At 34.8% G+C, this 24,092-nt stretch overlaps 4 protein-coding genes across 4 annotated transcripts; 3 read left to right on the top strand and 1 right to left on the bottom strand.

Annotated features, from left to right (window-relative positions):
* Positions 1-353: 353 nt before the first annotated feature.
* Positions 354-1,985, top strand: AC631_04886 (tRNA adenylyltransferase; the record flags this gene model as incomplete). Its single annotated transcript, XM_015613715.1, has 1 exon — positions 354-1,985. The coding sequence occupies one exon, from the start codon at positions 354-356 to the stop codon at positions 1,983-1,985; it is 1,632 nt and encodes a 543-aa protein (XP_015465460.1).
* A 196-nt stretch (positions 1,986-2,181) lies between these two features.
* ARO1 (Aro1p) lies at positions 2,182-6,894 on the top strand (the record flags this gene model as incomplete). The annotated part of the gene is made up of 1 exon (XM_015613714.1): positions 2,182-6,894. One exon carries the CDS (start codon positions 2,182-2,184, stop codon positions 6,892-6,894), a length of 4,713 nt encoding a protein of 1,570 aa, XP_015465459.1.
* A 502-nt stretch (positions 6,895-7,396) lies between these two features.
* On the top strand, positions 7,397-8,449 carry PTC8 (Ptc8p; the record flags this gene model as incomplete). Its single annotated transcript, XM_015613713.1, has 1 exon — positions 7,397-8,449. One exon carries the CDS (start codon positions 7,397-7,399, stop codon positions 8,447-8,449), a length of 1,053 nt encoding a protein of 350 aa, XP_015465458.1.
* A 202-nt stretch (positions 8,450-8,651) lies between these two features.
* MDN1 (AAA family ATPase midasin) lies at positions 8,652-23,627 on the bottom strand (the record flags this gene model as incomplete). Its single annotated transcript, XM_015613712.1, has 1 exon — positions 8,652-23,627. The coding sequence occupies one exon, from the start codon at positions 23,625-23,627 to the stop codon at positions 8,652-8,654; it is 14,976 nt and encodes a 4,991-aa protein (XP_015465457.1).
* Between the last annotated feature and the right edge of the window lie 465 nt (positions 23,628-24,092).

Here is a 24,092-nt window from a genome sequence, read left to right as displayed (position 1 = left end):
GGCAGCTGTTATAAACATAAATTCGTCTGTTTTAACATAAAGCAAATATAGTTTTCCTTAAAATATATACAGATTTGTTTTATATATTACAAGAAGGCACTAATAATATATATAGGAACACAATATCTATATTGTGTGTGTTTCTTTGTAATAGTATATTATTTCAAACTCTATTTGTATCTTTTTTTAATCTCGATGCCTTTGAGGTAAAATCTCGAAGACTCATAAAAAAACTGATTCATTTCATTGATGGCATGAATAGTTTAATCAGCATAATAAAGTATTCTATTACGAAGCCAATTCAATTAAGACATAGAAGGCCCATATATAAAGCATTTCGAAATTTGCATACTATGAAAAGAGACATTCTTTCTTCGATAAGTTTGAATGATACAGAATTGAAAATTCAAAATTTATTAGTCAATTTTTGTGAACACTATAATTCGAACTGTGAACCTAATAAGGAGCTAGTTTTAAGAATAACAGGAGGATGGGTTAGAGATAAGCTATTAGGAAAGGAGAGTAATGATTTGGATATAGCAATTAATCATCTCTCGGGGGAAGAATTTGCGTCTCAGTTGCATTCATACTTAGATCAATTTCATCCCAATTTAACATTAAAGGCAATCCACACTATAAAGAAAAACCCAGAAAAGTCAAAACATTTAGAGACATGCACAACTAAGTTATTTGGCTTGGATATCGATTTTGTTAACTTGCGGTCGGAGGAATATACAACTGATAGTCGAGTACCGATAATTGAATGTGGCACTGCAGAAGAAGATGCATTGAGAAGAGATGCAACATTAAATGCATTATTTTACAATATAAACCAAGGTGTTATTGAGGATTTTACTGGGAAGGGGTTAGATGATTTAAAAAACGGGATTTTAAGAACACCATTACAGCCATTACAGACATTTTTAGATGATCCACTACGGGTGCTTAGATTAATTAGATTTGCAAGTAGATTTAATTTCTTGGTGGAATCTGAGACTTTGAAATCCATGACTAATGATGAAATCAAATCAACCTTGATACATAAAATAAGTAGGGAAAGAATTGGGGTAGAGGTTGAAAAGATTTTGACAAGTAATAACCCTGAATATGGTTTACATTTGATTAATTATGTCGGCTTAACTAAAAGCATTTTCAACGCTGGACCATTTAGTAAAGTGATCGATGAAAATAATGATAAAAATACCCTAGATGAAATGAACGCTTGTACTCAAAATCTTGTTTCTCAACTTCCAATAGTACTTGGACTTTTTCCTGTTTTCCAGAGCACTATTAAAGAGTCTAGTTTTCCTAGATTTCAGGAATCATTTGATGCAATATTCAATGATAAGCAATTAAAAAAGCTATTCTGGCTATGCGCAATTTTACAACCATACAAATCTTTGTCTGTAAAGTCAAATGCCAAAAGAGCTATGCGTACTCAAGTGGTAGAAATAATTTTAAAAGAGGGCCTAAGATTTGGCAAACATGAGTTTGATCCGGTGTCTACGATTGTCAGAGAATCCCAATTGTCGCATGAAATATTAGATAGATGCTTTAAGGACCCAGATCATCTTAAAAGATCGGAACTAGGCTTATACATCAAGCAATTTGATAAATATTCAGCTTTGAATATTGTTTTTAATTGCTTCAATGATATTGTGCAACAAATCCATCTCGAGGCCCCAAGTGATCTCCCCTCTCCAGTACCCGTGAATTCTTTAGACCTTGATCTATCAGTTATAACAAAATCTATACAAAGTTACGAGTGCTTACTCACCTCGGTTATAAACCAAAAATTAACAGAGGTTCATACAATAAGACCATTGATAGATGGAAAAACTCTTTCAAAAGAGCTTAGTATGAAGCCAGGTCCTTGGATGGGTAAAATAAATTCTGAAATATTAGTGTGGCAATTAGATAACCCTTCAGGTACTCAAGAAGAGTGCTTAAATTACGTTAGAGAGATTTTACCTAATTATATATGATTATATAGCGTATTAGCATTAACAACATATACGAAGATATTTTAAGTCGTGCGTGGCATGAAAAATTATGAATCATAATGAAAAGTGCTTAACCGGTCGAACATAAAATTCTAATTAAACTAGTTGGAGAACTATTACCGTTAGCGTTAACAAATTATAGTTAATTGAATAAACAAGGTAAATACTTTAATCAACTATGTCAGAAGTTGAAAAAGTATCAATTTTGGGTGCCAAAACCATTCATGTTGGATATGGTATTCAGGACCATATTGTTGAAGAAACCATTACGAATCAGGCTTCCTCGACATATGTGATTATAACTGATACAAATATGGCTAGTACCCAACCATTCATAAGGTTGGTTGAAAAATTTAAAGCAAAATTGGTTGAAAAGAGACCTGAATCTCGTTTGCTCAGGTACAATGTATCTCCGGGCGAAAATAATAAGAGTAGAGAAACCAAGGCTGCAGTCGAAGACTTCTTATTGCAACAAGGATGTACTAGAGATACCATAATTATGGCTGTAGGTGGAGGTGTTATCGGTGATATGATCGGTTTCGTGGCTGCTACTTTTATGAGAGGTGTAAGGCTCATTCAAGTTCCCACCAGTTTATTATCGATGGTTGATTCTTCAATTGGTGGTAAAACTGCCATTGATACTCCATTAGGTAAGAATTTTATTGGTGCATTTTACCAACCACAATATGTTTTCGTCGACGTATCGTTCTTAGAAACTTTACCAACTAGACAATTTATAAATGGTATGGCTGAAGTAGTGAAAACTGCAGCTATTTGGAATGAAAAAGAATTTGTAAGGCTTGAAGAATTTGCTGAAAAGTTCATTTCTGTTGTAACACAGGATAATATTGAGCTCAGTACGATCAAAAATGATTTGGTTAAAACAGTTTTAGAGTCTATCAAAGTCAAAGCTGATGTTGTGTCATCAGATGAAAAAGAGGCAAGTTTAAGAAACCTTCTTAACTTTGGGCATACTATAGGACACGCTATTGAAGCTATTTTGACGCCCCAAGCGTTACATGGCGAATGTGTATCTATTGGTATGATTAAAGAAGCAGAATTAGCAAGATACTTAGGTATATTATCTCCTGTTGCCGTTGCGAGGTTATCTAAATGTCTTGTATCTTATCAATTACCAGTCTCACTAGATGATAAGGTATTCTCAAAAAGAGTTGGCAATAAGCGTCACTATGTTGTTATTGATACTTTGTTAGAAAAAATGCTCATAGATAAGAAAAACGATGGTAGCAAAATCAGATGTGTTATATTAGAAGCTATTGGTAAATGCTACCAGTTGAAAGCACATCAAATATCAAAGGAAGAATTAAAATTTGTTTTAACTGATGAAGTATTAGTACACCCATTTGAAGCTGAGCATGTTCCAAGTACCAATACAATCATTCCGCCAGGTTCAAAATCAATTTCAAATAGAGCATTGGTTTTGGCAGCTTTAGGTTCCGGGACCGTTAGAATTAAGAACTTATTACATTCTGATGACACTAAGCATATGTTGGATGCTGTATCTCGTTTGAAAGGTGCAGAAATAACTACAGAAGACAGCGGTGAGACTATTGTTTTAACTGGTAATGGAGGTAAAATGATAACGTGCGAACAAGAGTTATACTTAGGAAATGCTGGTACAGCATCAAGATTTTTAACAACTGTTGCTTCTTTGGTTGGTGTAAACCAATCTTCGTCAAATAAACATGTTACTTTAACAGGTAATGCTAGAATGCAAGAGAGACCAATTGGTCCACTTGTCGATGCATTGAGGTCGAATGGTTCTTCTATTGAGTACTTGAATAGAGAAGGTTCATTGCCATTGAAAATTGAAGCAGGCAAAGGTATAAAGGGTGGCAGAATTGAATTAGCGGCTACTATTTCTTCCCAGTATGTTTCATCTATTTTAATGTGTGCCCCATATGCACAAGAACCAGTTACTTTATCATTGGTGGGAGGTAAACCAATCTCGCAGTTATACATTGATATGACTATTTCCATGATGAAAGCCTTTGGAATCAATGTCACCAGATCAACTACTGAAGAGCATACTTATCATATACCAAAAGGTGCTTATGTGAATCCACCTGAATATATTATTGAATCTGATGCTTCTTCAGCTACTTACCCGTTAGCATTCGCTGCTATGACTGGTACTTCATGTACTGTTCCAAATATTGGATCTTCTTCATTACAAGGAGATGCAAAATTTGCAGTTGATGTTTTAAAACCAATGGGATGTAAAGTTCAGCAGACTGCTACATCTACTACAGTGACAGGTCCACCAAAAGGACAATTGAAACCGTTACCACACGTTGATATGGAACCAATGACTGATGCATTTTTAACTGCTTCTGTTGTTGCTGCGATTGCAAATGATCCATACCAGTCAACTTCAATTACTGGAATTGCGAACCAGAGAGTTAAAGAATGTAATAGAATTGAAGCCATGATTACTGAATTGGCAAAGTTCGGTGTCAAGGCTGATGAATTACCAGATGGAATTAGAATCAACGGTATTGATTACCATAATTTAACCACTCCTTCGACTAAGGCAAGAGGAATAAAGTCATACGATGACCATAGAGTTGCTATGTCATTTTCATTGTTGGCTGGTATGTGTGCAAATCCTGTTTTGATCCAAGAAAGATCGTGTACTGGTAAGACATGGCCAGGATGGTGGGATATTTTACATACGAAGTTTAAGGCCTCGCTTGACGGTTATGAATTACCACTCAATACTGATGACCCTTCCTTATTAATAGATAAACACGCAAATGGAGATAAAAGTATTATTGTTATTGGTATGAGAGCTGCAGGTAAAAGTACTTTATCCAAGTGGATGGCTTCCTTCATGGGATTTAAATTGCTTGATTTGGATGAAGTTCTTGAGGAGAAATATGGTATTGGGATTAGACCACTTATCAAGAAAAGTGGTTGGGAGGAATTCCGTAGATTGGAGGCTATTGTGGCGAAGGAGTGCTTTGAAAAGTATAAAAGAGGATACGTTCTTTCAACAGGTGGAGGTATTGTTGAAGGTAAAGAAGCAAGAGAATCATTAAAAGAATACGTAAAGTCTGGTGGGATAGTTCTTCACTTACATCGTGATTTGGATGAAACGGTTGTATTCTTATCAGCAGACACTACAAGGCCAGCATTTGTCAATGAAATCAAGGATGTATGGCTTAAAAGAGAAGGTTGGTACCATGAATGTTCAAACTATCACTTTTATTCCTCTCATTGTTCAAATGAACTAGAATTCAAGCATTTGAGAAATTCCTTCATTAGCTACTTAAAGACAATCACTGGCTTGCATGTTACAGAGATTCAAAAAAATAGATCTGCCTATGTTAGTTTGACTTATCCAGATTTAAATGAAGCAGCTGATTCTTTGGAGGAAATAGCCACTGGGTGTGAAGCAGTTGAATTGAGAGTGGATCTTTTGAAGGATTATTCTAAGTCGTTCGTTGCCGATCAGACAGCAACCTTAAGAAAGTATGTAAACCTTCCAATTATCTACACTATCAAAACAGAATCACAAGGTGGTAAATTCCCAGACCACGAAATTGAACAAATTGAAGAATTGAGTTATTTGGGTATTAAATTAGGAGTAGAGTATTTGGATATTCAATTAAATCATCCTAATGCATTAATCCATAAAATAATGGAAAGAAAGGCATTTACCAGAATAATTGGTTCTTATCATGATAATAGTGGCCTTTTAGACTGGAAGAATGTTGAATGGGATAATAAATACAACCAAGCTATCTCTTTACAAGTTGACATTATTAAATTGACAGGTGTTGCTTCAAGTTTCCAAGATAATTTAGATTTAGAAACTTTTAGATCTTCACATGATTTAAAACCATTAATTGCAGTTAACTTGGGTGAGATGGGTAAGTTATCGAGTGTTTTAAATAAAGCGTTAACTCCAGTAACACATTCCTTATTACCACCCGATGCTACAAGTGCTCAATTAACCATCGATGAAGTAAACAAGTCATTTGCAGAAATCGGTGGATTTGTCAACAAGAAATTTTGGGTTGTCGGATATCCAATAATGCATTCAAGATCTCCACAATTGCACAATTCAGCATACAAAAAGTTGAATCTTCCTTATACTTTCGACAGACTTGAAACCGACGATGCGAGTGAAGTGTACGAGAAGTTAATGAAACAAGAGAATTTCGGTGGTTTAGCTGTCACAATGCCATTGAAGTTGGACATAATGAAATATTTGGATGAATTGTCTGAAGCGGCTAAGGCTATTGGAGCTGTTAACACTGTTATTCCTTTAGAAGGTCAACCAGGAAAGTTCTTGGGTGACAACACCGACTGGGTAGGAATCACTAACTCCTTCACCAGATACGGTGTTCCAAGTATCGAGAACTCGAACGTCAACGGGCTTGTGGTTGGTGGTGGTGGTACGTCAAGAGCGGCCGCCTTCGCATTGCATGAAATGGGATGCCAAACCATCTACATGATGAACAGAACTTCTTCAAAACTCTACGACATCAAGAACTCGCTTCCAGCCCTGTTCAACATCGAGGTCTTGGAATCTATTGACCAAGTTGATGCAGCAAAGCCAGTCTCCTTGATTGTCTCGTGTGTTCCTGCCGACAAGCCTATGGACGACAAGCTTCTTAACATGTTGGAAAGAATGCTCCACCAAGGGATTATTATCAAACATGGTTCCTTTACTCCTACTTTACTCGAGGCCTCTTACAAACCAAGGCTCACCCCAGTGATGAGAATCGCTGAGGAAAAGTTCGAATGGAACGTGATTCCTGGTGTTGAAATGCTTGTCAACCAGGGTGAAAGACAATTCCAACTTCACACCGGCTTTACCCCTCCTTACCGTGTTATTCAACACGCAGTGGTCTCCGAGTAATTGTTATTTTATATATCTTACTAATTGTATAACGTTTTTATTTTATCATTATATTACACCTTTGAATTAACTGTATAAATCCTTGCAACTTATGCAGCCTATGCAACCACTTTAATCGGAATATTAAGGAATATTTCGGATTAACTCGTTGTGCGTGCTTCGATGCCGTATGTCATCGGAAAAATTGCACTCTAATTACACGGCGTTAAAGTCCGAGCGATGCTCTCTTGCAAAAAAAACCAGGCGAAACAAATTATATGTAATATGCAGTATTCAGTAAAAAAAGAAAACCTTGGGAGGAGAAGCATGGCAAAGCAAAAATGGGACATAAATATAACACTTAGTAATAAAATTAAAGAAAAGCATGTTCTATAGAAGATAGATTCAATAATATTAGCATACACATAAAATGAGCATACGAATAGGGTATAAGAGAAATATAATAGTGGGGGGTGCTAAATCGATATCGGTACAGATTAGGCGTAATTATGTTAATAGCATTATGAAGGGTGCTAGACACTATTTTATGAGTCAAGAGAGAGAAACTCCCGTTGACCAAGATATTCCTTATATTAAGTACCCTTTGGTGACTAAAGAACAGATGAAAAGGATAACGAACGACAAATTCAAGTTTGACTTTGCGTACACCTCATATGCACATCATAGTACGGATAGTGATCCAATGATCCATTCACTTTCAGACTTGACAGAGCCCACACAATTAACTTCGTTATTACCAAGGAGGAGACCACATGGGTCTCCATCTGATACGTTGTCTATCAAGGCAGGAGATGATGCAATGTTGGTATCACCCACAGTGTTGGCCATCGCCGATGGGGTTTCAGGATGGGAGAGTAAAGGAAAACACTGTTCTTCAGGAATCTGGTCGAGATCGATGGTAGAGACTTTGAGTAGACTTATGACTGAGTATAAGCTTAATCATGTGCCGCATCATTTGAACAAAAGAGATATTGATCAAATCTTGGATGATTCGTATTTACACACGTCGCATTTGATGGACCTTCAGAAATTGAGGGGTTCGTCTACATTAGTATTGGGGATGTTAAGTGGTGAATATTTGAAGATGATAAGCATAGGTGATTCTAAAATATACATAATTCGAAATGGAGAGATTATAAAAACAAATGAGGAGCAAATGATTTCAGACTTGTGTCCAAAACAAATTGGGACGCAAACCCTCACATGCTTGCCTTCGGAAATGGCGTGGGTAGATTCAATTAAGCTTAAGCCTAATGATATTGTTTTAGCTTGTTCTGATGGAATTTCTGACAATTTATATGAGTGGGAAATATTAGATTACGTTGATGCGTATTTAACTGGTAAAAGCAACGATTTAAAAACGGTAGTAAATAAGTTATTACTCAAAGCAAAAGAAATTGGATTTGATGACTATGCATTTACACCATATAACGAAAAGGTCAATGCTTTGCCTGAAAAGAAATATGGCAAGAAGTGTAGTACAGGCGGTAAGCTCGATGATATGTCAATATGTATCGCAAGAGTTGTTCCCAATAAGGCATTAGAATCAAAATAGATCTAAAAAATAATAGAAAAATACAAAAAGTAAAAAGAAATTTGGGGTGGCATAATGTTTGGTTTATAGACATTTAATATACTAATATAATTAGTGATAATAATAATAAATAATATCAGCACAAAAATCTTAATTAACTTCAATTCTACAGTAATTTTATATATATCAAGTTTTATTAATAAAAAATCTATCTAAATAGAATCTAAATAGAAGCAGCTTCAGTAAAGTATTGTCTTAATACCATGGAAAGCATTTCAGGAAGTTCATTGATATTTCTAACAACCACAAAAAACTCAAATGGAAAGGTGTCCAAGTATTTATTGACTTTCAAGTTCATAGCCCCCGTACTTGGGTCAGTTTCATAATTAACTTGGCTCATATCTAAAATAGATTCACTTGAATTAATTCCATCAACAATCACGAAAACTAACATAATTTTTTCTTCTCTAGCCTTTCTCACTAACCTTTGTACTGTATCATGATCCTCACAAACACCATCCGAAATTATAATCTGCAATTGCCATAAGTCATTATTTGCTGTAGATTTAGCACTTTCAAATATTTTCAATGATTCTGTGCATAGCTTCTTGATATCAGTCTTAGTTTGTTGGAAATCAAACCACAGGAAAATACTAGAACCGGTCTGTTGGTTATTAAATGGTTTATCAAATGGATGAACAACCTTAACACTTTCTCCGAATTTTACAATCGATAATCCACCACTTTCTAATTGTGTTAAGGCCTTTGATACTAATGCTATACTGTGGAATGCTAATTCCGTAGATTTAGATTCACTCATAGATTTAGAATCATCAACTGCAATCATAATTTGATATTGCCTCTTCGACGGCTTAGTTCTTCTTAACCAAATCTTATCTTTTCTAAAATCAGATGCAATGTAAGGAATAATTCTCTTCATATTAAGTCTCTTACCAGTCTTGTAATCACCTCGTAATTTAGTAGCTAATGTTGGCTCCAAAATTAATCTTAATTGTTCACATAAACCAGATGCTAGTTCTTGTGTGGCTAATTCACTAGTCTTCCACAATTCACGGGCTTCCTCGATCTCAATAGGAGGAACATCATCATTATCTTCGTGGTCCCCATCATTAACAATATCCATTTCTTCATCTAACATATTCTCCATCTCGTTTAATTCGCTATTTATAATCAAGTTGTCTTCCTCGGCAAGCCTTTTGTCATTCATAAATATTCCCTTTGATTTACCTTCAAAATCGGCTTCAGGGTCGGCCTTTTGATCTTCCACTTCTTCAGCATTATCATCAATATCCATTCTATCTTCCTCTTTAATCTCTTCAGTTTCTTCTTTAATTTCTTGTTTCTCTTCATTTGCTGCCTCTTCTTCGTCATCAATGGCTTTGTCTTCATCAATAGCTTGAGTCTGGTCCTTATCTGCTGCACCTAGTGCCTGAGTGTCAAAATCTGCATTTTCACCGTCAACGTGTTGAAATTCATCAGGCCTTTCATTTGCCGATTTTTCAACATCTTCCAGCTTCTCTTCAATCGAAGACTCTTTAATTTCTTGTCTACGACGATGAAACTCTTTTAACGAGTCGCCTAATTGTTTCAATGATTCTTTGGCCATGTCACGAGCATCATCTGGAGTTTCGTTATCTTTTTCTGTATCTTCTTGGTTAGAGTCCGCTGATGCGCCTCCAGTTGCCCCTATATCGTCATTTTCCTCGATAACCTGGTTATCTGAACCATCTCCCTTTTCTCCTGATTCCTGTTTCACTGCTGATTCCATGTCCATGTCCTCATTAGCAGCATCATCATCTGCACCATCAACACCCTCAGCTGTCTCTTGGTTTAAATCCTTATCATTTCCACCAGTTTCTTTATCTTCTTCCTCTTCTTCCTTTCCTTTATCTTTGGCAATATCTTCATCTGAATCAAAACCTTCATCGTTTGGTTCCTCCGAAATATCATTATCCTGATCGTTTACACCATTCTCATCATCATCTTCTTCATTTTCTTCGTCTTCTTCTCCTTCTCCACTTTCAGCCTTATTCTCCTCTTCTTCTATTGCATCCTTCTCTTCTTCTTTTACTTCGCTCTTTTCATCATCAAGATCAACATCCATCTTATCTTCAAAATCATCACCTTCATCTTCATTATCTTCTTTTTCTTCATCGCCAGAATCAAGATTCATATCTTCTGGAAGATCAAGGACTTCACTTTCAGGAACGTGCTCTTCGAGCTGTTCATTTTCCTTGTTCTGAACTTCATCTTCCTGTTCCCCTACATCTTTGTCGTCACCTTCTTCATTTTCATCTTCATTATTGTCCTCGTTTTCTTCTTGATCTTCATTAGATTTAGTATCATCTTGTTGCTTATTCTTATCATCGGATCCTTTTTCCTCATCTTCCTTAGCTTCCATGTTATCATCATCATTTGTTGAGTTTTCCGGTATTTTATCTGAATCCTTTTCTTTATTATCCTCTTTAGCTTCCTCATCCCACATCTTTTCATCGATGGCGTTTGGATCGAGGTCATCAATATCATCAACCTCTTCATCTAACTCTTCATCGTCTTCATCATCTTCTGCATCATTATTATCTTGATCAGAAGCTTCTTCGAGGTCACCAGCCATATCACCCTCCATGTCAACTGCATTGTCATCATCTTCTTCATCTTTATCATCTTTATCTTTATTGTCTTCATTAGGTTGTTGGGCATCTTCTGTCAAATCATCATCTTGTTCAATGTCCTTAGAGTTATTATTTGCCCCATCTCCATCACCTAATCCTGTACCGTCTTGTAAATTGTCGTTTTCCTTTTGATCAGATGGGGGTTCTGGGGAACAGAAACCCTTAGTGGCTAATGTATGGAGAGATGATGTTAAAATAAAGGTTGCATGTGATGTTGAAGTATAGTTAGATCTAGTTTTATCAAGGATTGTCAATGCTAATTTATAATAGTGTCGAATAAGGGGCAATGTGAAGCCAGCAAGAGCTGAAGTCAATCTGGATGTTTCGGAATTATGTTGAACCTTCGATATTATATCAAAGCAGTGTTGCATTTTCTGAATCATTCTGCCACTGTGCATATATTTAATATATTTTACCATTCTCTGTTGTGTAAGCATTAACCAATTATCATCATTTTCACTTATTGGTTCAGATTGGTTTGCAGTAACTTTTTGAACAGTTAATAAAATGAACGTAGTCAAATCACGGAATGCTTTCTCTATGTCTTCTAAAGTCCTGAGTTCAGTTATCGAAGTAGAGCTGTTCACAAATGGTGTATAGTTTCTTGATTCTATCCATGTTAAAATTGTATCTGAAACGAAGAATAATTTCTTATTAGCTTGCTTCCAAGAACTCAAATTTTCAATTAAATTTTGATAAAAAATCCTGAACTTTTCAATAAACTCAATGTTCTCTTGTTTGGTAACATTCTTGTCAATACCAGATAAGTCATTGAGTAATTCGTTAATATTAGCCTTAGCTTTATAATACATTTCTGTGCTAGTCGATTCGGAGAACTTAAAGCTGGACTGGATAACATGTAAAGCATAGTCCAATAATTTAGGAAGCCAGAATAAAGTGTTCTCAATTTCAATCAAATTCGACTTGGTCGATGCAATGATTGTTGTTTCTCCTAGTGCATCCTTAGAGTCCTCTGAATTTGTCAAATACTCAAATGAACCATATAATTCGTCCATTTTAGAAACAGAAGTTGCAAACTCAAATAATGGGGTACGAATAGATATTAACGAAAATATAAGATTTTCAGCGGCAGCAAGACCTTTCTCTGCATCGACTTGAGGAACATCTTCAGCTACATTGGAAACAGCTGCTTTCAAACGCGGAATAATATCTAATACTCTAAAATAGTACTTATCGCATCCCTTAAGCATTGAGCCTTCGAAGCTCCTAGTGTTGCATAAAATAGCATTAACAGTAGATTGAACCTTATGAATATCAGCTCTATGGCTTGTTTTCAAACCAATTCTCCTAAGCTCCCGTAGCGTATCACTTAAGAGTTTTCGTTTTTGAGTCTTCAAGGCAGATATATGCTTCTTATTGCTTTCTTTTAATTCCTTTGGGGTCTCTTTGCGTAAACGTTCCATTTCCTCTAATAATTCTTTTGTATAATCATAGAAACTTGGCAACTCTTCATTGATAATACGGGATATATATATATCCATATTTCTATCAATCATAGTAATGTCCTGGAGACGTCTAGGTCTTTCGATCCATGATGATATTTCTTGACAGGCATTTGTAACAATGTTTGAATCGAAGACATAGCCACGCACACTAGGTATTTCAGTCGTAACAATAGAGACTTTTTGGGTCTCTGGAAGACCCTGTTCAATAATTCCAGATACCGAAGTAGCCAATAATGCACGATACTTCCTAACGATCTTATAAAGGTTATTATGGGAACGACGAGCACTCTGTTTAAGGGCATCGATATTGACATCTTTCCAACTTGCAAGTAATATAATCTCTGATATGTCTTTTTCTAATTTTTTCTTTCCATTACTTATATTTTCTTCGACAATGGAAACAAATTGTTCATAAAAGGTAACTAAATTAGAAAGTGCATCATGAATAACTTCCCCAGGTGAAATGATGCCAACATGATTGGTAAACGCCCTAATCAAATTCAATCTTGGAATAAATTCACCATAAGTCGTTTGACTCATGAATACATTCAAAGCCGCTAATAATTTCACTACTGGCATTTCTTCCTTTTCCTGGTTAGAAAAGTTAGGAATAATAATAGTCTCAAATAAGTAAAACCACCATTTTCCTATACTTCTCTCAGCCAGTTCATCTTCATTCTTTAAAAGAGATTTCCACGCAGATAATTCCAATTTCCTCCAAGAAACTATAAGCTGGGTCAACTCATCAAAACTAGACTTGAGAGAAACTTGACTATGTGCATATTTTTCCCATTCAGAGATATACGTATAAATTTGTTCTATCTTTTGTAATAATCTGTAAATTGGACAATTCATAGGAAAAGTTAAAAATTCGCCACAAGCTCTTGCAATATTTTGTAATGTAGCATGTTCTGGCCATTGCTCTAATAATTTCAAAGTAAACATGTGCACTGAAGTTATAATTGACATTGCTCGCTTAAACTCGCTTGGAATGCTTCCACGGTAAAAGTCAATATCAAGTGTACTTTTAGTTAATTCATTGAATGATGATGTTAATCTAGTTATTAATGCTGATAATATTGGCGAGTTATTACTTTGGAATTTAAAGCTTTCCTTGTAATTCGCTAATAATTCGCATAACTCAGATCCCTGGTTCACTAATGTTGGTAAGTCATCTTGTTGTCTAGACAAAAATGCATCAACATATATCTTACCAATATTAACATAAATTTCCTCAAAGGAATCATTCTTCGCACTTGAATCAATTTCCACATTCATAACGTCTTCGTAGTCTGGGAACAACGATTTAAAATCATCTTCAATATCGGTAGAAGGATCTGAATATTTGTATAAACTACTTTGAATCGAGCTCTCTTCTTCTGCCTTCATACGACGTAATGACCACCTATAGTATATGGATTGTAGAGCCTGTTGTACAATAGGTTCAAGAGAGTCGTCTGAACTATTATTTTTATGGGCAAAGCATAATCTAATAAAAAACAACATAATATGCTCAGAGGCAATGGAATCAGCACCTAGACTTTTACAAAATTCTCTTGCGGCCGGGAATATTTCAAGAACCTTGGACTGATCAGCCAATTCTGAAACGTTAATAGACCACACGTCACTGAATTCAAATCTTTTCTTAGAATTCTCTATTCCCATTGATAACAAATCGAACCCAAATTTTAAACCATAAACGTAACCACGTAAAATATCATTAAGGTCCGAATAAATCATAAACTTCTGATCTAAACGTAACAAAAATTGGGAAGAATTATTATGGAAAATATCTATCATTTTATTGCTAGCTTCGACTAATTCTTCAGCGGAGCTCAAAAGATTCATAACCGGTTCGATATCAACAGTAGAGTCCATAAATGCTTTCCACTCCTCAAAAAGGTGGTCAATCAGACCAGGACTTCTGAAAACTCGCGGCTTTTGAGGTCCTTCAGAATTATTCACTGGTGGCATAACAGTTTCAGCATGAATCTCAGCGTCACCGTATAGGACCTCCCTTGCTGACTTCCATGCTAACATCATATTTTGTGCCGATGCTTGCTGTTCAATAAATCTTTTGTAAATTACATGCTCCCTAATTGCAGGATCGTATGCAGAACTTGGTACGTACAATTGAATTGCACCACAAGAGAATAGAATCCAAGCTTTCCCTAGAATCTTCAATGATTGAGCAGATGTTGCAAGGAATAAAGAAGGGAAGATGAACTTTTCACAAACAACAATAAATTGACCATCATCAGACCTCTTGATAATATCAATAAGAAATTCAATGGATTCCTTAGTGGACGCCAAAGTATTTATCAAATCGATTAAAATTTCACGATCATCAGGCTTAAATGACAGAATATGAGCTTCAGCGATTTTAGCAAACCAAGAAATCAACAATCCACTAAATAATTCAACTTGGTCCTTTAGAATTGAGTTTGAATTGTTCACAAGACTATCAGTAAATATTTGAATGTCTTCGAGATTTTGTTGTAAATTCTGCCCTGGATATGATGAAAACTTTTGACTTTTAGATAACGTTGATGAAATTATTTCATAAGAAAAAAGTCCTGGAACTAACGAGTGGCATTTTCCATTTTTAATGGTCCATAGATTGTCAAATACCGATGGATATGGATTAAAAATATTAGAATCCGATGACCTCAATAATGAGAAAGTAGAACGACCAGATAAAGTGGCTAACGATAATAGCTCAGAATTATCATTATTAGCGCTATTATTCAATGAACATTCAACAAAATTTGACAATAACGAAAATTCATTCTTAAATTCATTATGACGTTTATAAACAAAAGTGCTTGACATATCTTTTAATTTAGAAATTCCTGCCATCAAGTCATCAGATATCGCTGAAAAATCATCATCAGTTATGGTATTTAACACAATATCTTGATAAAGACCAAGAATTGCACTCCTCAAGTTCGATACTGCAACATTTGTATCATTTAACTGTTCTTGTGCTACTGCATCGAATTCTTTTGCAATTCCAAAAAGGGTTTCCGCATTACTCCAAGAAATATCTGTAAGAGGGTACGACCTCCTAAACTGTTCCCAAATTATAGCCATTGAAAATCCTGAACTCAAATCTAAAGCTTCCCCAAATGAATCAATAGATACCTGAAGTTCCTCAACAAATTCTACAATGAATGGATCTGCCCTATAGTGTTCAATCCATGAATGAATCAAATCTTTATAAACTCTTAACTTAGATTCGTTCAGTTCACTAGCAGTATCCAACAAGCTCTTCCAGATTGCATATAAATCAAACAATGCTCTGTATAGCCTTTCAGAGGAAAATATCACATCTTTTGAGCTGCTTTTGAAAACTCTGGATATGAATTCCGTGACACTTTTCACAAGACGATATATATCCAATCTAGGAACTTTTTTGATATTTCTACCAAGCTGAAATGCTGCTGATCTTTCGATGTATGATAAATCACTAATTTTACCGTGCATCGACTTATCCTCTAAGTTCTTCAAAGAATTGGAAGATTCCAATATCCCTGCTGCGGATTCAAATAACAAAGTTGGTTCTGGTGAGTCAAAAAATGATGCTTCTTTAGAAATAAAATTGTGATAATAGTAATTAGTAAGTGGATGAAGTGATTGATATATGACAAAATTCCTGACACTTTCATTCACTCCATTAATCATTTTCTCTACAGGAGAATACATACCAGATAATCTTCCTAGTATGCCTTGCTCTTCCAAAAGCTTCAACCTCGCAATCAATTCATTCGAAAACAATTTATGTTGCGAATCAAATTCTGTAGATGAGCAAACAGAGTCTCTCCAATTTTCTACTTCTTGCAAACAAACAAAAGGAATTATACTTGAAATAACATTTATAATTTCATTCGTACTCTTTTCGTTATATCTGTCAAATATATCATTTAATAATGCATAAGGTCTCAATGTAGACAAATTTGCGGCAATAAATGACATTGAGGGTCTGAACACAACCTCATTAACTTCCAAGTTTTCCATTTTTTCCTCTAAATCTTTATCTGTTTGTTTGTTAAATGGGAACCCGAGAATATTGCAGTCGAACTTTGTCATCCTTTCTTTAATTGAATCCATGAAAAGCTCAATACCTCTATTTCTCATTGCTCGCGATAGTTCACCATGCTTTGGATCCATAGTTAAGAATAATCTGAAGTTCGGATGAGGCGTAATCATCCTTGGTTTACCATCTTCGGAGCTGCATTCGTTTATAATTAATGTACCATTTGTTTCTAATAACGAGTTCAATCTGTCAAGAACTGATGGACTACAGAGGTTTGCATTGTCTAAAATTAACCAATTACCTTTTTCAACAGCTTTTACTAAGAGACCATCAAACCATTCAAATTTCACGCTCTTGTTTTCTTCTATTTTCTTCCCTAAATCTTGTGACTCTTTATACATAGTAATAAGGTCGTCATTTGAGTAGAATGATAAATAAGACTTGAAGAAATTGTGAAATTCATTGTAATTTGCAATTTCAATTTCTTTGGTATCAATATAGTTGATTAATTCCAAAGCTTGCAATAAAATAGTAGGTTCTGTATGTTCCAAACTTAAATTAATAATTGCTAAATCAACTAATAAATTACGAACCTTTGCCGTAAGAGCAACTATAGCTCTTGTAAGGTCTACCTGTTCATATCCACCAAGAATGTCCATACTATCAACATCACTGTTCATGGCAAATTCATCAATTTTTGCACCAACGATATCCCCTATAAATCTTATCAATTCGGTTTTACCTGAGTTAGTTGGACCTGCGAGAATTAACGGTAAATTTTGGTTGATGCTATGAATCGCAGATTCTATGAAAGGAAAATTGCATTGTAAGGGAATCAACTTAGAGCCAGTTAAATGTTGGACAACTTGTTTTCTTCCGATAAATGCAGATCCAACTTGAACAAAATCATCACCTATAGAGTAGACGTTATCACGATCCACTTTTGAGCCAAATATGGACTCAAAAAGAATTCTAGCCTTCAACCGATCGTCTTTAGATCTAAATCTCTCACAAACAATCATATTTAAGAAGTCACCAGCAGTCAAATCTCCACAGATACTCTTAGAACTGAATAGTTCCAACCAACGTAATGTATCACGAAGATTGAACTCCCATGGGCCTCCTGAAGATCCCCACCTCCGGTCAATGACGACTTCTCTTTCCAATTCAGACATGAACCTAATAATCTTGGAACAAGTATCACCATCTATATTTGGGAATAGATGTTGTGAAATTAAGTTCAAATCTTCTGATTTTAAAACATCGACATAAACAACAGTGAATCTGTTAACAAAAGACTTAGGTAAACCTTTTCTTCCTCCTCCTTGATATTGAGGATTTTGTGCTGCGAAAACAACAAAGTCAGGATGACAGGTAAATGATTTATCCAACTCAGGAATGTAGGCTTCACCACGATGATCCAAACAAGCATTTAATCCTTCTAATACAGATTGAGAGGCTAAATTCATTTCATCTAATAAAACCCATTCACCCTTCTGCATAGCCCTTAAAAATGGAGCATCCCTCCAAGTAAATTCTCCGGCCTTTCCACCTTCTGCTGGAGCATCTGAACCAAACAAATCAACCAAATCTGTTTGCTCTGACAAATTAATTCTAATCAACGAGTTACCAGATGCTTTCGCTAAGGCCGATACCAAACTAGTTTTTCCTACACCAGGACTTCCTTCTAATAGGATGGGTTTATGCACTTGCATGGCTCTAACAACACGCATAGCGTTAGTTGCAGTAGTGGGAGCATGTAAATTGAAAGAATCATTTACTCTTGAACCTTCAACTCTTGGAATAGAAAACAATCCAAAGGATATCATATCTTGTCTCAAGTCAACCGTGAATTTATCACTGTAATATATCGATAAATCACATCCACAAAATTCTGATAACTTTTTGACACATTCTAACTTCAGGTCCTTCAATCTCGCTTCATTTTCTGCCAAGTACGCCGTGTTGTTCGTACCTAAAGCATCAATGAATACCATTGATGCACCGTGAAGTAATGTGGCTTCTGTACTTACTTCATCGTCACAAGAGTTTATAAATTGAACCCAAGCTAAAATATCACGAAGCGAAATTACACCACTATTAATTTGACCAGCACCAAATTTTTTGCCATACCATTCTGAAAATTGGACTAATGGCTCACAAAGATCTCTGCTTCTATGATTCAATTTAGAAGAAACTATCTGTCTAACATCATCAAAGTCATCCATTGAAGGCACCCAAATTTCTGTAAAACGATTTCTCAAAGCTGGAGATAATTCTTTCTTACCATAGTCACCACCCGGATTCATGGTGGCCAAAAAATCGAAGCCTTCATGAGCCGTAATAAACGCATCATCAACACCTTTTTCTGCTAATAAAATACTTCTTTCTGGTTCTAAGACAGAGTTTAATCTCTCTAATACTGAGTCATCAGCTAAGGAAATTTCATCAAGTAAGAAAATATTACCTTCTTTCATAGCATGAATTAATGGACCATCATTCCACTCGAATAAAGCTGCACTATTTCTTTTGCCCTCTTCTATTGCAGAAATAAGTTCAGGATCCACGTTCTCAAATGATGTAATAGAATTATACTTCTTGATTAAATCATCCAACTTTGAGTCCTCAAGCTTTATTTCAACTCCAAGAATTTCGAAAAGACTAATCAAATTATTAAACAACGTACTCTGTGTTTCGAATCTATTACGAATTGGTCTTTGGGCTCCTAAGAGATCCCCTGTTTCTGTATTCTGGTGAGCATTAATTGTTATTAGTTCCTTTCCTAAAAACTCTGTAATGATTTGACAGACCGTAGTCTTACCACATCCAGTTTCACCAACTAATAATAATGGCTCATTATATTTCATAGAAGTAAAAACAAGGACTGCCAAACGACGCATAGCCTTTGTCCATACTATTGATGAGCTTATATTCATCAAAGCTTTATTTTCCAATTTTTCATAATATGAATCCATATCCAACTTAACTTTCATTACTTTTTCAATGGTTTCCTTGACTACTCTTTTTTGGTCTTCCTTCCTAACTCTCTCAGCTAACAACATATAACCATTTGCAGCTAATTCTTCGTATCCAACTGCATCCCTAAGTGCCCATCTAAACAAATCTCTCAAAGTAGCAAACGAATTCTTTTGTTCAAATAATCTTGTCGATTGACGTTGAAAGGATAATTGCCTATAAACTTCAACAATTTTCTTCCCATATGAAGGTGCAATTTTACACCTTTCTTTTAAAATTATTTCTAATTCATCTTGAGGAATATCGTCAAAATGCAATTCCAAAAATCTATTTCTGAAAGCTCTTGAAAGCATTTTTCTACCACCGTAGAGACCAGGTGGATTTTGGGTAGCGAATATCATGAAATCAGGATGAGGATGAACTACCTCTTGAGTCTCTGGTATAAATAATTCTCTATTATCATCAAGTAAACGGTTTAAGGCTTCAAGGACATCTGTAGGTGCAAGATTCAACTCGTCTAATACTATCCAATGTCCTTTACGTAAAGCTTCAACTAAAATACCTTCTCTAAAAATTAATTTACCTGTAGAGTCTGACACAAATGTTCCTAGGTATTCTTGTAAATCAGTATGTTCATGATTATTGATACGGACAAATTTATGGCCTGTTATGTTTGCCAAATATTTGATCATAGAAGTCTTACCTGCAGACGTAGGACCTTGAACTAATACTGGAAATCTTCTGCCGGCTGTTGCTCTTACTAAATTAAGTAAATTCTTTTCAACAAAAGGGGTAATAATATAGTCTGGTTGATCAAGAGGCTCGCCAGGTCCTCTCTTCATCCAGTAATGTCTGAACTGAACAAAGTCATCAGGATTATTTGCTGGTGGTGGTGGGCATTGACTCATCACTGATTTGGCATTTTTCAATTTTCCAATTGTATATTTAACAATTATTGGTTTCAAAATCTCCTCAGATTTAACATCCAACAACGTCAAAAATGCCATACAAAATCCCTCATATAAAGATCTTCTCAAACCATAAATAGATACAATATCACGTACATAAATTAATGTTCTTGTTAACGTACGAATACTGAAGTGTGGTTTTTGGTTTGCACCATCAACAATTTTGTTGGATTCTGCTAATCTTTTAGCTTCCAAATATAATTCAGCTATATCGTTACCAACCCATTCGTCTCCAACTGCATACCTGTTAATGTACTTATCAACAATGGATAATAAATCTTGAATATCTCTATCTGGCGAATGTACATAAATCTCTGAAAATTTAGACCGAATACTTAAAGGTAAATCTTTCTTACCGACGTCTGTAGAAGGATTCATACAACCAAATATTCTAAAATCCTTGTGTGCTCTAATTGATTCAACATCACCCCTTTCAGTCAACAAAATGGATCTTTGCTCTAAAGATTCAGATAATAAGTCAGCAATACTTTCCAATGTATCAGAAGAAGCTAAATTGATTTCATCTAATAACAACCAGTCACCATTTCTGACTGCTTGAACTAAGGATCCTTCAACAAAATTAAAGACAAATGAATTCTCAAGAGAAGAGGACTGAATTTCAAAATCTTTGATCTTCACTTCAAGTTCCATCCATTTGTCCAATAAAATTGACTTTTCATGAGATCTCAACTTACGCTTTTTCTTTGGGCCACCTTCTCCATCTTCATCAGAATCATTTTCAGATTTAGAAAGTAGATCTTTAGCCATTCTGAGAGCCTCAAACCAGAGCTTAATTACATTCTTCCATTGGTTTTTATTGAAACATTTAGATAATATTTGAGAGAATTTCTCATTTTTCTTTTTAGAAAATGTAGCGATGAACAAATTTTCAAAGACTTCCTGTAATGGTATGGCCACTGTTTTAGTGTTAACTGGCTTATATCCACCCAATAAATCACCAGCTTCAGTTTGTTGAGACACATTTATCACAGTCAATTTTTTATTCATCATTTTCGCAACCTCTTGAACAACCGTTGTCTTACCAGTACCTGTTTCACCGACCAATAGCACGGGTTCAACCATTTGTATTGAAACGCCAATCTGTTCCATTAATTTCAATGAATGGTTTGTTTTGGCAAAAGACGAATTATTACCTCCTTTCTTGTTTACGAATAATGCCCTATCTGTTAAAGATTTTTTCAAAATAGCTCTTCCAATTTTGAGTTTATCATCATCGTTAATTAAATCAGGAGTGTGTTTGCTTAAAAACAAATTAATTCTTGATGAGGGAATTTCCAAAGTTTCACCAATTGCATTTATCAATGGTACTAATGCATTATATTCTGTTACTGCACTACCAAAACAATCAACAGCTTCAGCAAATATATTATCATATACTGACGACTCTAATAATTGGTTCGGATTATTAATACCTTCGTTATTGAGCATACTATTACATCTCTCACAGAATTTCATCAAATCTCTAAAGGATATATTCCTTGGGTGTGAGCCTTTATTCAAAGAAATAAACGAGCTTAAAGAATAAATTCTAAGAATTTCATTGTAACATTTGATAAATGGAATTATAAAGTTCCTCAAGAGCGGAAACTTAGTGACAAGAATATTTCTCAAATCAATTTCCGTTGGAACAGCAACCTTGATTAGTTCCCACAACCTCAAACCTATTAAGTCAGGTATAGCATCTTTCGAAAAATCGCTAGATATTCTTATGGTGGAAATCAATTGGAAGCCATTTTTAGCCTTAATTATTTCGCCTCTAGAAGGAATTGTTAGTTCTCTTTTCTCTAACAATGTTAATAAAACCGACAATACTTCGGTTGGTGCTTTATCGATATCTTCAATTAAGACCCACTTTCCTTCTTGAACTGCAGTAGTTAAAACACCAGACCTCCATTGAAAAGTACCAGGTTTTTCACCAGAACTGTAAGTACCTAATAATAGCTTAGCATCAGTTTGCTCACCTAAGTGGATTTTAACAATTGAATCCTGGTACGACATGTATTGCGCAAGTTGATTAATTAAAAAAGTTTTACCAGCACCACTTCTACCATAAAGCATAACCGGTTTATTATTCTGAATATTATGAGCTAATTGTCTCAATACCTGGATTGAATTTTCAGTGGGAACGAGATCTATTGGCTTAAAATTGCTTTTACTTGTTTTTTCACCTTTGCTAATTAAATTTGGAACTAATATACCACAGATAGATGTGACCAAAGAGTTCAAATCTTTTGGTTCTACAATAAGAAACTTATCTGATTTCCCAGAATCAACATCTTTTGGCAACTTAGTAAAATTTGACAACCTTTTAGCTTCAACCAAATGTAAAAACTTATAATCAATGGACATATCCGATTCATATGAAGCCTTTAAAGAAACGCCTAGTCCGATATGGCTCTTCAACATTTCATTTTGTGATTTCTCAGAAGCATTCAAATATCTGCACAAAATTTGAATAGCTAAAAACTTGGAAACATTATACAGGGTATCTTCAATGTTCATGATTGCATATAAAGCCTTTGGTATAATATATTGTTTGAATCTGCCGATATTCCAATAAATTAATCTATAAAATGCAAGCAAGATACATTCTAATTCTTCATGATGCACTGTTGGCAGTGTATTAGAAATGTTAATCAAATTAATAAAAAAATCGACTTTATTTATGAAGTATTCAGTCAAATTCAAAGACTCGTTGCATAATCCAATCAATCTGGATAATGCTGAAAGTATAATGGAGCCCGGAATTCGATTAGATTCACCATTCATATGAATTCTATTATATTCATATTCAATAGCTGTAGGGTCACTAATCCATCTTGACATTAAATCAAGAAAAATTGGTTCAAATGAGTAAAATACTGGGACTGTTGTAGACGGATGCAATGCAAATAATGATAAGTTATTTAAATTTTCATTAATAGTTAATGTTTTGTCAAGTTTAATGATTTTTGGAATATTCTTCAATGAATTATGATCTTTAAAAATCTGGTACAATGACTCAGACTTGTCTATATTTACAACTATATTATTATTCATATTGAACGTTTTTGAGTATTCAAACTTTTCAATAAGATAATATAGATAGTATTGTTTTGTAATATAAACCAAAGTAGTTCTGGAGTATTTACTATGGAAAAAAAAAGCCTATGAGGGTCGATGCGATGAGATTCTTTATATGAAGGACTGATAATGTCTGCAAAAACACACTACAGAATGTCAGAATTACCTTCTCTAAATGTTCCAGGTACTACTACTAACTTAAAAGAGGTCGTATAAGCTTATGAATTTGTCTAGATTCTTACAATAATCGTCTTTGGTGATCTAATAAAAATTGATGCGAAGCACTGAATATTCTCTGTTTGCAAATAAAGTTAAATGAAATAGGTTATTGAAAAGAAAAATGGACAATGTAATAAGCAACATTAGGTTACTATTAGCTAGTAATTATCAGCAAAGCCTTTAAAGCTGGAAGTTAAAAGTTTATAATGAGTTAAAAAATAC

The sequence above is a fragment of the Debaryomyces fabryi genome (assembly GCF_001447935.2).
Source record: "Debaryomyces fabryi strain CBS 789 chromosome Unknown contig00150, whole genome shotgun sequence".
Taxonomy (NCBI): Eukaryota; Fungi; Ascomycota; class Pichiomycetes; order Serinales; family Debaryomycetaceae; genus Debaryomyces; species Debaryomyces fabryi.
This window is presented reverse-complemented; position numbering and strand designations above follow the sequence as displayed.